The 17,406-nt window shown below is 55.2% G+C and overlaps 1 protein-coding gene across 3 annotated transcripts; it reads right to left on the bottom strand.

Annotated features, from left to right (window-relative positions):
* Positions 1 to 314: 314 nt before the first annotated feature.
* Positions 315 to 9,560, bottom strand: PLEKHF1 (pleckstrin homology and FYVE domain containing 1). 3 transcript variants are annotated; one of them, XM_036113436.2, is made up of 3 exons: positions 9,249 to 9,560; positions 4,390 to 4,451; positions 315 to 1,952 (listed from the first exon to the last, which is right to left on the bottom strand). In XM_036113436.2, the coding sequence occupies exon 3, from the start codon at positions 1,933 to 1,935 to the stop codon at positions 1,102 to 1,104; it is 834 nt and encodes a 277-aa protein (XP_035969329.1). In that variant the 5' UTR covers positions 1,936 to 1,952; positions 4,390 to 4,451; positions 9,249 to 9,560; the 3' UTR covers positions 315 to 1,101. The 3 variants fall into 3 exon arrangements, with proteins under 3 accessions (XP_035969329.1, XP_035969327.1, XP_035969330.1); XM_036113434.2 differs by lacking the exon at positions 4,390 to 4,451 and having other exon boundaries at positions 9,249 to 9,559; XM_036113437.2 differs by lacking the exons at positions 4,390 to 4,451; positions 9,249 to 9,560 and adding an exon at positions 8,832 to 9,227.
* Between the last annotated feature and the right edge of the window lie 7,846 nt (positions 9,561 to 17,406).

Below are 17,406 nucleotides of genomic sequence, written 5' to 3'. Positions count from 1 at the left end.
TGACAGTGACCTCCCCCTCCACCACAGTGGGCTCTGGCCAAGGTCAGCCAGGCAACAGGGCAGAAGCAAATCAGGGGACCGTGTTGCCATGTGCAGACCGTGTCACGCTGGGCCACGGGCAGAGCACCCAGGTGGACGGGGCCATGTCCGCGGGATGCAGCCCAGGGGTGGCATGAATGTCTGACCCCACTGCGCTGCCAATGTTCCCAGGACATCCAGCATGGGGGACGGTTGTGGACAGCTGCCACCTCGCATGGTTTGAGCCCCTGATGAGCTGTGTCTGAAGCAAGTCATTCCTGAACTTTTTGACCACATGAGTTAATAAACGTTCTTTTTATTGTTAAATCAGTCTGGGTAGGGTTTCTGTCACTTGCAATGAAGGGTCCTAACAGAAAACACTGCTTTCCCCAGCCACAGGGAGAGACGAGGACAGGACCAAGGGGCATCAGACACCTGGACATCTGGAGTGAAGGGAGATGGGGACAGGGGCCCGGGCATGTGCCCTGGACCCCAGGGAGCCAGGCTGCAGTCGCACGCCTGGCGGGCACCCACGGCACGGCAGACTCTAGTCTGGCTCAAGGTGAGCTCACATGCCTGGCCTGAGAAGGCCCAGCCAGGCAGGCAGGTGGGCGTCAGCAAGGTGCATGGGCAGACCTGGTTTCCAGCCCTCCCAGTCTTCCCTGGGGGTGTGCTTGTCTGGGGGGCAGGTGCTGGGTGCACGGCCTCAGGGGACCTCACTCCAGTCCTATCTGCCCTCTGGTCCCGAAAGGTGCCTGGGGTTGTCTAGCTCAAGTCATCATCTGGGACCACAGCTCTTAGGGCTGAGAAAAGGCATTTATTTGTTCCTAAGAGGCCCAAGTGTTTTGAGTTCGCCAAGTGGACAGAGAATTACCTGAAGTGGAAAAGAAGGATGCCAATGTCCAGCACAAAGGCACCGGGGTCTGGAGAGAAAGAGCCGTTGCCACTGCGCCTGCCACCCGTGGGGCAGGGTCCTGGGGGCGGGGTGCAGCGCGGGAGCTGTGCTCTCTCAGGGCCCGGCGATGGAGTCTGCTCGGATGCAGGAGGGACCGGGAGGCCCTCCCTCACAGCCGCAGATCCCGGTCAGCTGTGGAAGGCTGACCAGGAGGCGCCCGAGGCGTAGAACTCCACACGGCTGGGCCAGTCGCCGTCCCCACTGCCCTCCTTGTCCTCGTCAGAGTCCTCCTCGTCCCCGCTGGACGCTCCGCAGCCCGCCCCGGCCGCGTGGGCCGGCTGCCCGGGGGCCCCCGCGCACGGCTCGTCCTCCTCCCGCTTGCGGGCAGCCAGCTGGCGGTAGCAGAGGCTGCAGACGCGCAGGGGCTTGGGCGACAGGCGCGGCAGGAGGAAGCGCTCCCGGGAGCACTCGGCACAGACCACGAAGCCGCACTTGCGGCAGTGGTGACGCCGCGTGAGGGCCGAGAAGCGCGTCTGCGTGCAGCGCATGCAGATGTCCGTGGCCTTGTCGGGGATCCAGGGCGCCGCGTGCTCCGTGCTGGGCTGGCGGCCCGTGGCCAGCAGCTGCCGCCGCACACACTCCTCGATGTGGCTGACCCACTCCTGGCGCTCCGTGCTGGAGGCGGCTGACACCACGAAGGACTTCTTGGCCGTGCGGATCATCCAGCGGTTCTTGGCCTGCGCGGTCTCGGGCAGCGGCTCGAGCGTCACCTCCTCCAGCGGGATGATGTGCTGGCTGCGGTACTTGCGCTTGTGGAGCACGATGCTGCCGTACACCAGGATGTCGTTGAAGAGGAAGAAGATGCGCGGCTTGGCCTTCTTGCGGCACTCCTTGGTCAGCACGCCCTCGCCCAGCAGCACGCGGCCCGGCAGGGCCAGCGGCTGCCCCGACGCCCCGAAGCAGCTCTCGACGGCCGCGATGCGCTGGCTGTTGATCTCCGTGTTGGCCAGGTAATCCACCATGTTCTCCGGCAGCCTGGCTGTGGGAGGGGCGGCAGGTGAGGGAGGCGGCAAGCTGCCGGGCAGAGCTGGGGGGCCGGGACCCCACGGCCCGCGCGCCCCCGCCAGACAGGCCACCACAGGGCCCAGACGGCCAGCCAGCCGCACAAACTCGCTGCCCCAGAAGCCAGAACCAACTCTTAGACAAGGAGCTGCCGAGACATGAAGGGGCGGTCCCCAGGGAGGGGCACGTGGAAGCCAGCCGGGGACGGGGAGGCGGCAGTGAAGATGTGTGGCTGAGCCGGCCACCACTGTGGCCAGTGGGGGCTCAACTCCCTGGGGAGCCTTGGGAGCCAGGGGAGAACGTGCCTCAATGCTGTCCACCCCAAGGGGCAAGGATACTGAGGCCCAACTCCCATCAGGGGCTCCCAGGAGCACCAGAGACCTGGCACATTGGGCCTGCTCCAGGTGGAAGGGGCAGCGAGTGCCAGGCACCAGGTGTCTGCAAACCTAACCCATCACGGACTCCGCCATCCACCAAGCCAAACCATCACAGGCCTGCGGCCCGCTCCCTCGGCCCGTGGCTCAGTGGTCACCACTGCCCGCATCACAGGTACCACGTGCTGACTGCTTCCTCCATGTCGAGCATGACTATCTTATTTAGTCCCCACAGCAACCCAAGGAGGTAGAATCCCCCAGTGACGGGGAAACTGAGGCTCTGTAGGTAGGGGGCCCAGAGCTTGTTTCCCAGGAGACAGTGCCATCCTCCACGGAGTGTGAGGCCCACTCTGTCCTCCTCTGCCAAGCACGAAATGTCAGTGGCCCAGATCTCATCCAGCCCCCCCTCCCTGTTCTGTCCACACACACTGCCTTTGACCTCCGGACTCATGGCGTTGAAGACCACCCAAATCCTGCTGACTCCCCAGGTCAAGCCTCCCGCCGTGGCTTCTCTCCTGCGCTGTTAAGCATGGACGTCCACCTGCCCATGCGATTTCCTACCTGCTCCTCTAAGAAGGTCCTCAAATTCAACATGCCTAACACAAATCCAGCTTTTCCCTCCAGTTCTTCTTTTCCATAAACAGAACCACCATTCACCCATTTGTTCAAGCCCCAAATCTAGGACTCATCCTTGAGCCTCCTCTTTCCTGTACCCCCAACGGTCACCTCGTGAGCAAGCTCCACCATTTTTCTCTCTCACCACTGGCCAGAGTTTGCCCACCTCTCACCACACAGCTACACGGCTGAATCCACAGCAAGGCGCCATCATGTCTTGCCTGAACTAGGCTGTCCCATGCTGGCTCCCTCCTGTGACTGGGCCCTCAGTCCTCATCTCCCTTCAGAAAGGGTCTCTGACAACCCCATCTCAAGTACAGGGTTGGCAAACTCTGGCCTGAGGGTCAAATCTGGCCCACAGCCTGTTTTTGTAAATAAAGTTTTATTGGAACATGGCCACACTCATTCACTTAAAATTGTCTGTGGCTGTTTTTACGCTGCAATAGCAGAGATGACTAGTGGTGACAGACACCACGGGCTATAAAGCCTAAAGTATGTACTACGTGGCCCTTTACAGAAAAAGTTTATTGACACTTTCTCTAAGATGTTACCTTATTTTGGTTTTTCTCCCAGGACTTATCAGGACCTAATATTTTCTTATCTATTATTTGCTTACATGTTTTCTATTTCCCTTTCTCGGTTCTAAACTCCATGAGAGCAGGAGCCTTGTCTTGTTCACTATAGTAACCCCAGTGCTTGGAACAGTGTCGAGCACACAGTAGGTGTTTTGCCCCTACTGTGAAGTGAATGAAGGAACCTTTCCAAAGCTCCCTGAGGGCCCCCCATGCACAGAGTCCGCCTTACTTCCGAGAAAGAAGCAGGTGACAGCTGACCTCATGGCCACGGCCATGTACACACAGGCACACACAACATGACCCTGGCCAAGCTGATCACACTCGTGGTATTTCTGGGTCACCACACTGCAGTTCTATAAGTCAGACCACTTGTGGGAAGCCAGAGCGGGGCCCAGTGTGGGGGCCGGATGCATTGCACAAGCCGGGTGCTCAGTCCCCTGAGTCACATACCGCTTGCCCCCTTCAGACCACAAGGCATCCTGAGAGATGCTGCCCACACCACCTTATGTAAGAACCACTGTTTTTAGGTTGCTAATCTTGGCTGTGTGTTGCAGACCTCACTGATTACTGGTGACAACCCTGGGCTGTCCTGCTAGGACCAATCACTGGGTCCCTGCTGTGGACAATCTGGCAAAATTCCAGAGGCCACCCCCCTCCCCGCCACCAGCTGGGCTGAGTGCTGGCTAAGGGCTCCACTGGAGGAGCTCAGAGCGCAGCCAAGGGAGACCCCCAAGAGCCGTGAGTTCAAGACCTGTGGCGCAGACGACAGAGATGCCTAGCGGTGGGGGAACGGGTCCCACAGCCGGGCCACTCACACGCAGGAAGACCTCCGGCAGCTACTGCGACTCACCCAATCCATGCGGGTCAATGTGGAGTGACAACAGACACCAGACACTGAGTGGAAAAAGCAACCTGCCAAATGAGAAGTGACAGCTTATGTGTAGATATTACAAAATGGTGCAAAAGTGTTCAAGAACTAGATATTCGAATGAAGATGGAGAAGATGGAACTTTACATGCATGAAGGTGGCTACTATTAACAAAAAAACAAAAAAACAAAAAACTTAAAAAACCCAGGCAATAACAAGTGTTGGCAAAGACGTGAGGTTGAAACGCTGGCGCGCTGTTGGGGGAAATGTAAATCGGTGTAGCACTAAGGAAAAGAATATGGGGGCTCCTCGAGAGATCAAAAATAGAAATACCATCTGACCCAGCACTTCCATTCCTGGGTGTCTCCCCACCAGACGGAAAGCAGGGTCTCAGAGTGGTATTGCACACCCACATTCACGGCAGCATTATTCACGGTAGCCGGGAGGTGGAAGGAACCTAAATGTCCATCGACGGCTGAACGGCTGAACAGAATGTGCAACAGAAAATTATTCAGCCATAAAAGGAAGGAAATTCTGACCCCTGCTACCATGTGGATGAACCCTGAAGACATTTGTGCTCCGTGAAATAAGCCGGTCACAAAACAACAAATACAGTACGGTTCCACTCCCACGCAGCATTGCAAGTAGTCAAATGCATAGAAACAGAAAGTAGAAAGGTGGTTGCCCAGGTTGGGGGGCAGCGGGAGGAAGGAGAGCTGTTATTTGATGGGTATAGAGCTTCAGTTTTGCAAGATGAAAAGAATTCTGGAGATGTTTCACAACAATGGAAATATACTTAATACCACTGAACTGTACACTTAAAAAGGGTTAAGACAGGTTAAAAACAAATGATGGACCCAAATCAAAGTCAGGTGAAAGTGGCCTGGAGAAAGGGTACCTGGATATAACCAGCAATGGGGGGGGGGGGGGAATCAAGTAGAACTTCACCTTTATCTATAATATTCTTTCTTTTATTTAAAAAAACAGCAGCAACGTGATAAAATCACAATACCAGTCAGTTCCGGGAAGTAGGGACGTGAGTTTCTTTTTCTTTCTCTCTGTCTAAATGTAAGGTCCTAGAAAAGACAAGAGTCACAGGACAGAGTTTGCACCCAGAGCCCTGAGCTCTCCTGGCTGGGAGCTCCACCCTGCGGGGCTCGAAGTGGGTCACCTGGCGGGGCCCCCTCTAGTCCAGGGACACAGGTGATGCCAGGAGGGGGTCCTGACGAAGGATGTCACTTGCTCCCGCCGAGCTCACCTGTGTGTCACCCAATCTTGCAGCTACAGACCAAGGCTTAACACATTTGGCAGCTGAGGCAGACAGACTAGGTGCCGAGACGGAAGAGAGCAGATGGCCCCCATCTGGCCCTGGGGGGTTTGGTGAGCTCTAGAGGCCAGCTTGCCCAGGTCCCCCTCTGACCGGACGCTACCCAGGTGGGCAGGCAGCGCCCAGGGAGGGGAGCGGTTTAGGCAAGAGAGGGCCTACAACATTGTCTCCTTGTCCCTGGTAGGGGGTACCGGGATGCCCCACGCAAGGCCCCCATGCTGTCTGGCCCCAGCCAATGGTTTTCAGACCCTTTCCAGGCCCTAGTCGCCCCTGTCCAGTTGCTGGCAGCAATATGTGGCCCAGGAAGGGTGGGGTATTTGTGAAAGGGGTCTGGGCTCTGAACTGATCCCATGCACCGACTGGGGTATCCAGAAGGCCCTCATGCCCCTCTCCTCCATGAGCCTATAGTGGGTCCCAGACTGGGAGAGGGCTGGGCCAACAACATTCTTCTGGGGTTCCCTCCAAGTCTGCCCACCCTTCCCACAACCATAACTTCACACCGGGTTTGACATGGTCTGGAGATTCTTCTTGGTAAATACGGCATCCTTCACCCAAGCAGATGGGGAATCCTCCTTTTTACTGTTCTCACCAAAGAAGTGAACCTCCCTCCTTTAGGGCAGGGGAGGAGAGAGCTGATGCATGCCTCTTGGGGCCAGCCTGCCTCAGGACAGCCTCCGGCCTTGGGATAGTGCATGTGTGACCTCTGTGTGGTACCCAGCACCCGGGGTGCTGACAGAGGGTGGACGCTTCTGAAGGGTTAGTATCCAGCAGCAGGGAAATGAATAGAGCTGCTTTTGAGAGGAGGGCTTGGGAGGCTGCCAGGCTCCTGGGCTGGCCCTCCTGAGCACAAGTGATCCCTCCACCTGAGGGGGCTGAAGGTGCTCGGTGAGCACTGGGGTCTGGGGGGCCATGCCGGAAGTGTTGCTGGATGGCCGGGGTTCTGTGCATGACAGCTGAGGGGTCACATGTGATCTACACCGGGGCTGGCCAATCCACATCAAGTCTGACCCGGTGCCTGCTCTAAATCCAATTCACTGAAACACGGCAACAGAGATTGGCTTGCAAAGCCTAAAACATTTACCATTTGGCCCCTCACAGGAAAAGTTTGCAGACCCCTCATCTATGCCTGATCTATTCCACCCCAGGCTGTTAAAGGCATAACGCACCTACTCTGGGGATGCACCTGACACAGGGCTGTGTCCTGACGGAACTTGTTCTCTCCTCTCCTCCACTCGGAAACAGTCTGTGTGATTTGAGAGAGAAGTCTGGGGCCCCACCCTGGGAACCCTGGAAAGCAGGACCTAGGAGGGGCACCCAGGTCCACCCTTCTGTGAGAGCTACAGTTGGGGACACCGCTTATCAGAGAAGGAGGTACCTGGCCAAGATCACAGAGGCGGGGAGTCAGGACGCTGGCCCCTTGTACTGTCCTTTGGCTTCTTCTGACTGGGGCCAGGCTGATTCATCGCCGCCCCTCCTTCCCTCCAGCCCCAACCAGGCCCACGGTGCTCCCACGTCTGCTGGATTTCACCTTCCAAATGTGTACCGTAAGTCCTACCATGTGCCAGACACAGTCCTACTGTGCTCGGCACCACGTGACAGACAGCAAAGAAATAGGGACCAGGCCCTTTAGTAACAGACTCCCTGGTGGGACAGTCAGACTAGTAAGTAAATCAACAAGGTAATTTCTGACTGTGCGTGCTAAGAGCCGTGAAGCAAACGGCTGATCTGCCTGGCAGAGCTGGGGCGGGGGTGGGGGTCAGGCAAGGCCTGGTGAGGAAGTAACCTTGCACCAGCCTTAACAATGTGAAAGAGCCAGTCATGCAAAGGCCGGAGGAAAGAATGTTCTGGGCCTCGGGAACAGCTCAAGAATCTGACCTGTGGAGGTCACAGAGGAAGGAGTGAGGGGTAAGAGGTAAGGTCAAAGGGGCCAGCAGAGGCCAGTCTTGAAGGTCCAGAGGCCAAATGAGGATCTGAGGTTTTCTCCAAGTACACTGAGGAGAGTGCCAGATCCAAGTGTCCTTTCCTTCCAGAGGGGCTTCCCCTCAGCCTTGTCTAACCCTGTGTTTCCTGGAGGCCCTTCTCCAAAAAAAAAAAAAAAATAGTACTAAGGAAAATAAACCAGAGGTGCTATTAACTAGGAGCTTACAGCTCACCAGCTACAACTGTAAGCACATTATAAGTAGTCTCTCACTTAATCCTCACGAAAGCCCCACGGGGGAAAGTACTACCCCCATCATCAAAATTATTGCCCAACGGCCCAGTCGAGTGATGGGGGAGCCCAGCTCCAAGAAGGCTGTTCTTGACCAAAGACAGAATCAGAAATCCTCAAGTCCAGAGGGCAGGGTCCCTCTCCAAATGCCTGATCCCCTGCCCCACCTCCCCCACCCCATACCAGCCCAGGGATCCCTTGGGCTGGCCTGGGCAGGTCCTTAGCTCAGCTGGGCTGCCTCACCTCCTGTCTTGGCAGCCCTGAGGGCTGACGTGTGCAGGGACACAGGCCTAAGTCAGAGTCATCTCTCGGCCTGCACAGACCCCAGTGGAAATTATGTGCCCAGGAACAGCCCAGTACTAAGTGGAAACTCTGTGCCAAGAATGACCCCAGCAATGATTCGCCCTCCCCACTGGCTTTTCACCCTCTGGGGTGAGATAAGAGCTTTGTTCAAATTGCAAACCAACATTTTCCTTGCACTGTGGAGATCAAATTTCAGAGTGCCTCCGAACTTTGGAACCTTCTGGAACCTTTGGAAACTTCCTTCCCCCCCCCCCCCCCCCCCCCCGTAAAGGGGGCTGAAGACACCACTGCCTTGCTTAACTCTTCGGTGTTCCGGAAGAGGAAAGGGAAGGAGATTCCCGCTGATTCCAGGTTGGGAAGGAACTGCCATCTCTGTGGGCCGGCCTTAGTGACTTCCTCTGTGAAATGGGAGATGAAGCCCTGCCATTTCCTTTGACAACTCCTACCCAAAATCACAAACTCCAACGCCTCGGGGACCAGGCTGTGCCATAGTGAGAGAGGCCAGACAGGACCAAGGCCACTCAGAAAGCACTGCCACCCCCCCCCCCACCTCCCGGGTCCACTGGGGCAGCTGACTCTGCTCACCTGTGCAGACCCCGGAAACTGGGACCAAGGAGTGAGGCCCCCACGGCGGCGTCAGGCCAGGACTCTAGCGGAGATCCCCGCTGCCTCAGGGGGCAGCACCCGCGGGCGCCTCCGGACCTCCTCTGCTCACAGGTCGCGCATCCCAGGGACCCGGCCTTGACCCCGAACGCCCTTACTTGTGCACACCCCGCTCTCCCTGGAGCCCCTGCACCCTCCACCTTGCCTCCAGCAGCCCCAACCAGCAGTAAGCGCCCTTCTCCGCGCCTCTGCTCGGGGTCAGGGTCCGAGGTGGTCCTTGCCGCGCGCCGGTCCCGCCCGAGCCCCGGAGCCACCTCGACAGGGCGGCCGGGGAGACTGGAGGCGGCGGGCAGGCAGCCTCCCTTCCCCGCGTGTCCCTGCCCGGCCCGGGGCCCTTACCTCCTCCGCCGGCTCCCTGCGCGCCTGCGCCCCGCCCGGCACCCCTCCGCGAGCCCGCTCCTGGCCGCAGCGGTCGGCTCCGGGGCTGGGCGCCCACTCTCGCAGGACACGCCCCTCGCGGCGGCTCCGCCAATCGGAGCCCCGGCGCGCGGGCGGGGGCGGAGCCTGGGCTCCCGACTCTCGGTGCCTGAGAGCCGGGGAAGTGCAGGCGGGCAGAGCGCCCCAGAGTTAGAATGCGCCCGCGGTGCGCGGCCGCTGTGGGCAGGACCTGCACAGAGTTACTTTTCGGGACCGCGCCCGGCTGGTTCTCCAGTCTGACTCCCCCAGGGCCCTGCTCAGTTCCGGCTGCCGCCCGCGGCAGCGCCGCACCCACCTCGCTGGAGACAGTCCTCGCAGGACTCGCAAGGGAGACCTTGGAATTACTGTGCCCTGTGCTGCCTCTGGCGGGCCTCCCTGCTGCTCGCTGATATAGTCATCCCCTCTCAGCACCCGAGAAACCAATCATCATCATATTAACAATCAGCAGCATTTAATCCTTTTTGTATTTTAAACTTTTTATAGTGGAAACTTTCAATCCTGCATGGAAGGAGAGTCCAGTTTAGTGGACTGCATGCGCTCATCACGCACTCCAACATCCAGCAGGTTATGCTGCCTCCCCACCCAAACCCTCCCCTGCTTCCTGGGACACTGGAATGAAATTCCAGGCCTCACCCCTCCAGGCCTGTCCCAGCCTCCCTCTGGTCTCCTCCCCGCACTTCATCTCACACTGGCTTCTTGTTCCTCAAAACCCCAAGGTTGTTCCCACCTTTGGGCCTTGGCACGTCCCCTGCCTCCAGATCTTCCCATGGCTGCATTGTTGGCATTCAAGTCTCAGCTCAAACTGCCATGTCCTCAGAGGCTTCCCTGACCACCCAAAGCCGCTCCCTGCCTCCACCCCACCACCCTCAACTACCTCACCCAGTTTTATTATTTTGTAAATTATTTCTCCAACCCAAAGTCATCTTATTCAGTCACTTGTTTACGTGCTCATGGCTTGTCTCCCTCACCTAGGCAGTGAGCCCCATGGACTGGACTATATTGATCTTGTTCCTCTCTTTATCTCCAGTGCTGAGAACCGAGATGAGCACTTAGTAGAAACGCGGTCACTGTCTGTCCCACAGTGGCAGTTTGTCATGCCAAATAGGGCAGACGCTGGGCACTTTGGCGAGGAGCCGGCTCAGGCCAGTGCAGTGTCTGCTGGCCAGGACCAAGGCCAGAGACAGCAGCAGGTGCAAGAGCTGATCGGGCCTGGAGGCTGGAGCGAAGAGGCCTGAGCTGAGCAGTGGTGACCTGCCCTCTGGGGCGGTGCGGGCAGAGCCTGTGACGTGGGGATGGGCCTCTCCCAGCCCAGGTGGAGTGAGGCCAGGACATGGGCTAAGAAGGGAAGAGGATGAGGCAAGGGAGGAGAAGGGAGGGAGAGGCCCGGAGAAAGAAGAGGGGTGGCGGTGGTAGGCGAGTGAGAGGGCCATCACAAGTGGCTTTGGTGAGCCCACCTCCCCACCACTGCCACGAGCCCCCCTCCACCACCTTCGCTGCTGTTACCTCCGCAGCAGGACAGACAGTGCTTACTGAGCGCCCCACGGAAGCCACGGCCTCATGAAAGTAAACATGTATACAATGCATGGCCAACCTTCATATTGAGAGCTTTCACATAAAAATCAGGATTTTCACCTTCTCGTAAATCAGAGGATTTGAAAACACGGTCCCCCATCTCCTCGTGGAACTGTCCCCTTCAGATTGGGCACATGACCCCATTCACGACAGTCCCACCTCACTCTGTGGTTTCCCTCTTGCCCCGCTTTACCCGTTTATGTGCTTCCAGTTGACTAAGCACCTGCACTGACGAGTCTTGATGGTACAGCCGGGCCTCTACACCATCAGAGGAGAAGGACACAAGGCCCAACCATCCCAGAGGCTGACGTACAACCAGGCAGGTCAGTTGGGACACTGAGACCCCGGTAAATGCCATCCCAAGCGTACACACTGCTTGTTGCTGGGGGCTGGGGGTGCTGGAGGGGGACACGGAGCTGAGCCTTCAGGGCCATGTTCCATGACTGCTTAGGACCAGGTCCCCCACCTCCCTAGCAAGAGGGGCTTCGTGGGGAAAGTAGGCCCTGCCTGGGGTGAGGGCACCACAGAAGGGAGCCGGAAAGCCTTTGAAGGCAGGACTATCCAGTTTGAGACAGCACCCTGCCACCTAACACAGCGCCTGGCACGCAGCAGGTGTCCAGGGAAAGGAGGCCTTTCCATGGTTCTGGGAAACCAGAGGGAGGAGGCACACCCGTTGGTCCTGGGGGTGGGAGACCCCAACTAGCCTTGTCTCACTGCTGGTCCAGGACCCACTGGGGCCTCAGTCTCCTCCTCTGTCCTTGGTTCCAGCGCTGACATTCTGGGCCTCCGGGTGGAGACAGTGGAGACTCTGCTCATCTAGCCGTCTGCCCCTTCCCAACAGGGACCAGCTGTGGGCGGAGAAGACCTGGGCGGAGGGCCTGCTCCTCCAAATAAGAGGAAAAACTCGTGACTCAGGGAAAGGCAGAAGTTGACTCAGCCAAGCCACAAGCTGTGGAAAAAATGAGCTCTCCCGGAGGCTTTTTTGTTTTTTTTTTCCTCCTGGGGTAAGAAGCCCTTTCTGAGGGAAAGCTGGCTTCCAGACTTGGGGGACCAGGCTTTCAGGAAACTGCCAAGGCTCGTGATTTTCAAGTTAGGAGTTCCGGCAATCACCTGGGTGGAAAATGCCAGAAATTTATATTGGATCTTTATAAGTTTTGTCGAAGTGCCAAGCGCTGTGTGCTACGTACTTCATATTATCGTATGTCTCCTCAGCCTACACCTGTCATTCCCTGCCCTGGGCTTATGCCAATGAGGCAGAGACACAAAGCATTTGGGGTGAAGGATCCCGACCAGCACCAATGTTGCAGCAAGAGGGATGAAAACAAATGGGGCAAAGTAGTAATAGGGGATGACCTAGGTCAGAGGGGGGCAGACCCTTCCGAAAAGGGTCAAATAGTCAGCAGTTTGGTCTCTGTGAGGCCCTCTGGGCTCATGGCACAGCAACTAAGCGGCTCTGCTGTTGCCCCGAGCACAGCCCTCGCCGGGGCCCCAGCCCGTGGGCAGCTTCGCTTGGCGACGCTGACAGCTGACTGTCCGATCAGGTTCGTGTGTTAGGAAACTTTATTCTCCTTTTCATTTATTTTTTCAGCCACTTAAAAATATAAAGGCCATTGTTAGCTCACGGGTCATGCAAAAAGAGGCCAGAGGCTGGAGCTTGCCGACCCCTCACCTACAGGTGGTCGTCATTGCTTTCTTACAACTCTTCCGCTCAGTTGAAAATATTCAAAACAGAAAGGTGGGCAAACAAGTAAAGGGAAAAAAAAGCAAACGGTGGTTGTCTTACGTATCACGGGGGCTCATGAACTCGACTTCAAGTCGGCTCGCTTCCCACGATTCTGCATGCTGCTTTCTCTATCCGTGCTACACCTGAGGCTGAGTCTGCAAGCCGTGGCAATGTGGACATTAGGGAAGGATTTCTCGTGCAGTGGTTGTGAAGATTAATTGTAGAGGAGGAGCCCCTGAGAGGTTTGGAAACTGATTTCACAAGAAAATCTCTCAAGGTTGTTGGATTTTTTTTAAAATGATTGTTGGATTTTGGATTGCTGAAGTGTCGGATTTGAAACCAAGAGGAAACGTGCACTCTGCGCAACCACGGAACAGCAGTGGCCTTCCTCCCCCCACCCCCAAATATTGGGGCCTCTGCAGGGTCAATATTTACCCCTTCCTGTGTGTGTTTGCCCACGCGTGTCGTTCCAAGTCTGCACCTCCTGGTCATGTTTGCGGGCAGTATGGGCCTGCTTCCCATCATGGGTGCTCCGTGAGGCTCTGACCGGGCCAAAGGGGAAAACAAGAAACACGAGAAGAGAAAACTGCCCTTTGAAAAATGCTTCATATGGATGAAATAAATGTTGCATTAAAGATAATCTTCAGAATGATTTAGCACCCCGACTTTCTCGAAGAGGGTCAAACCAAGAGGCCTCTGACAGCACTGGATTGACCAAGTTCCATCTGGGTCATCCGTTCCTTCAACAGTTACTGGGCCCTGTGCCACAGCCAAGCAGTGGAGGCAGAGATGAAGGGGGCACGGCCTCTGCCCTTGGGAAGCTCGCAGTCAAGCAGGGGCGCAGACCTGTGAGAACATATTCATCCATGAGGAGCCAGAACCGCTCACCCAGAGCAGAGGACAGAGGTCATCTCTGATGAGAACTGTCTGGGTTGGATACCACATCTTGGAGCACAGTTTTGGCACCAGAAAATCAGTCCTTGGGGTCTGGCTGGCAAAGAACTCTTCATCTGCTGCATTTAAGGCATGAACAGGAATTTTAGGGACCAGGAAGATGCAAGCTAGAGAGAGAAAAAGGCCCAGCGCGTGGTGTGGGAGAGAGCCAGGGGAGGCTTTCTGGCTGAGGAGTGGGGCTGGGGCAGCCAAGAAAGGCTTCTAAGGACAGGGACGGGTGATATTCCATTTGAATTACTTGCTGGGCTGCCCGAGATGCCCCATGTTTTTGGCCGTTACCCCTCAAAGCTTCATGAAATCCACACCTTTGCTGCTAAGGATGCAAATTATTATATCCAGCTTCCACGGCGGGCAACATGGCAACATCTATCACCTTGAGAACGGGTGGCCCTTCTGTCCAGCTAGTCCCCTCCTAGAAACTTATTCTTAGACATTATTGTATTTGTGCAAAAGGATATATGCTCATATCTATTCATTGCAGCTTCCCTTACAATAGGGAAATAATGGGACAACCTAAATATCCACCGACAGGGGACTAGTTAAATCATGGACATCCATACCGTGGGGCTCACTGCAGTTAAAGGGAAGAAGGCAGGTCCCTGTGACCTGATGTGGAACGATTTCCAAGATCTATTGAGCGAAAAAAGTAAGGTGCAAAAGTGTGTGTATACCTGTGACTTCCTGCATGAGTATGTGTGAAAATTATTGCCGGCACAATTCGTGAGAAACTAGTCCCAGTGGTTACCTCTGGGGGGAAAATGGGTGGTGTGGACCCGTGATAGAGGGACTCACATCTTATACCCTTGTCTAGTTCCCTCCCACACCACACAGGTGACCCTGTGTGACCGGTGGAGAGTGTGGAAATGACCGCGTGTGACTGTCCAGGCTTCTGCCTTGCTCTCTTGGATCACGGGCTCTGGGGGAAGGCAGCTCCTTCGTCCTGAGCCTGATTGAGCAGCCCTGGGGAGATGGCCACGGAGTGAGAAACTGCAGCAGCTTGCTGGCCATGTGAGGGACCGTCCGGGCCCAGGGAAGCCCCGAGGTGACTGCAGCCCAGACTGACACCTTAATGGCAACCTTCCAAGCGACCTTGAGGCAGGACCATCCAGCTAAGCCCCTCCCCAACTCCTGACCCTCAGAAACCATGTGACATCCCAAATGTTTATTTTCTCAAGCCAGCAAATTTTGAGATAACTTGTTACACATCAGTTTGTTATGCATCCTTTTATTTCTTCTAGACATTTTACCTTGTGCATTTTTGCATGTCCAAATAGTGGTGGTGATGCTGCTGATCATAATCCTAACCGTCTCCACTGCATGGACTGTGTGTGCAGTACTTTGGGGCGATCAGCACTGGGATACCTGCGGTGGAGAGCTGGGAACCAGTGCAGGGCAAGGAGCCCTGCCTAAGTAGGACTCCACGTGGGTGCTCAGAGAAGGGGAGGAGGAGCCTGCCTTCCAGGTGTGTGTTTGCAAGGGGGGGGTGGTGTGTGTGTGCGGTGCACGTCCACAGCTTGAATAGCCCTCAGGTGCAAAGTTTCACACCAGGTGCCTGCAGGCCCACAGACCCTTTCTGTTTGGCCAGCACACTGAATTTTAGAATCTGAACTTGACACCCACCAGAATTGCTAAAATTGTAAATGTTGACAATGTCAAGTGTTGACAAAGATATAGAGCAAGTGGATTCTCATAGGTTGCTGGAGGGAGTATAAATGGATACAACTATTTGGAAAACCATTCAGCAGAGTCTACTGAGCTCAACATATGCTATCCTAAGGCCCAGAAAGTCTACACCCAAGTGTATATCCAAGAGGAAAGAGGGCATGTGTCCACCAAAGTCAATGTGCAAGAATGTTATTCATAATAGTAAATTATTCAAAGCCAAGCAGGGGTTCATTGAAACCTCTGATCTATAACCGATCAGCCAACACAGGTGAAAACCTAAATTTGTGACTAGAGTCTGAAGTGGGAGGGGGTCAGGCTTCTGGGACTGAGCCCTTAACCTGTGGGATCTGATGCTTTCTCCAGGTAGATGGTGTCAGAATTGAGTAGAATTGTAGGACACCCAGCTAGTGTCCGAGAATTGCTTGTGTGTGTGTGTGGGGGGGGGACCCATATTGGAGGTGGGTGCAGAATGTTAATGCCCTGCCCCTCCTGCTGCAGGGAGCATGGTGGATAGATGGTCCAGAAGCTGCTCTTCTCAGTTCACTCCTTCCATGCCAAGACGCTACTTCATCCAGGCTGCTCCCAGCCAATGTCTGAGCATGCAGGGTGCTAATACTGGTACGTTTCTGTGAGATGTGGGACCTTTGGCAATGTCTTGGTTTGGGCTGCTATTACAAGTTATAGACAGGGGAGCTTAAAAAGTAGAAAATTATTTCTGACTCTCCTAGAGGCTGGAAGTCTGAGATCAGGGCGCCGGCATGGTTGGGTTCTGGCGAGACCCCTCATCTGGGTGGTAGACAGTCATCTCTTCCTTGTACCCTCACATGGGGGAAAGAGAGGCCTAGCTAGCTTTTCAGTCTCTTCTCATGGGGGCACTAATCCCATTCATGAGGGCCCCACCCCCATGACCTGTGTACCTCCCAAAGGATCGAATCTTTTTTTTTTTTAATTTTTTTATTGTTATGTTAATCCCCATACATTACATCATTAGTTTTAGATATAGTGTTCCATGATTCATTGTTTGTGCACAACACCCAGTGCTCCATGCAGAACGTGCCCTCCTCAATACCCACCACCAGGCTAACCCATCCACCCAACCCCCTCCCCTCTAGAACCCTCAGTTTGTTTTTCAGAGTCCATTGTCTCTCATGGTTCTTCTCCCCCTCCGATTCCCCCCCCCTTTCTTCCCCTCCTGCTACATTCTTCTTCTTCTTTTTTTCTTTCTTAACATATATTGCATTATTTGTTTCAGAGGTACAGATCTGAGATTCAACAGTCTTGCACAATTCACAGCGCTTACCAGAACACATACCCTCCCCAGTGTCCATCACCCAGTCACCCCATCCCTCCCACCCCACCCCCCACTCCAGCAACCCTCAGTTTGTTTCCTGAGATTAAGAATTCCTCATATCAGTGAGGTCATATGATACATGTCTTTCTCTGTTTGACTTATTTCGCTCAGCATAATACCCTCCAGTTCCATCCACGTCGTTGCAAATGGCAAGATCTTATTCCTTTTGATGGCTGCATAATATTCCATTGTATATATATACCACATCTTCTTTATCCATTCATCTGTTGATGGACATCTTGGCTCTTTCCACAGTTTGGCTATTGTGGACATTGCTGCTATAAACATCGGGGTGCACGTAGCCTTTCGGGTCCCTACATTTGTATCCCCAAAGGATCGAATCTTATCACATTGGGATTAGGTGTCAGCATGTGAATTTTAGAGGGGACACACTCAGTTTGAGTCAGGCTCCCTTGGCTCAGGGATTGCCCACTGGCCTGGCGAAGCTTTCCTGGAACTGTTGTGAAGTTTGAGACTCTTTCTACCCTATACTTCCTTTTCCCTTTCTTTCTGGGTGTCCCACCAGCAGAGTAGTCTGCAGGCTCTCCCCACCTTTCCTGGAAACCTCTTCTTGATCCTTCATGGGTCTTCCCTCTAATTCATGGGCTGCATGTCTGCTCTTGTTTTGGTGTCTGCTTATTGGAAGACCCCAACTAGACACGGATGTAACAGTGGTGCTCCCACCACTCAGGACCCCAACCTCCAGACACTTAATGTCTCCAGACTCTCTGCCTCTGCTCTGCCCTCCCTTTACCTCCTGTTTCCCAAACCCTCATCCCTCTCCTCCTCTCCAACTGAGGTAATGGAAGAGCTTT

This window comes from Halichoerus grypus, chromosome 15 (assembly GCF_964656455.1).
Source record: "Halichoerus grypus chromosome 15, mHalGry1.hap1.1, whole genome shotgun sequence".
NCBI classification, from domain to species: domain Eukaryota; kingdom Metazoa; phylum Chordata; class Mammalia; order Carnivora; family Phocidae; genus Halichoerus; species Halichoerus grypus.
This window is presented reverse-complemented; position numbering and strand designations above follow the sequence as displayed.

What these genes read in the sequence shown, in the direction of transcription:
- PLEKHF1 (XM_036113436.2), bottom strand. Translation starts at nt 1,935, where the DNA reads ATGGTGGATTACCTGGCCAACACGGAGATCAACAGCCAGCGCATCGCG.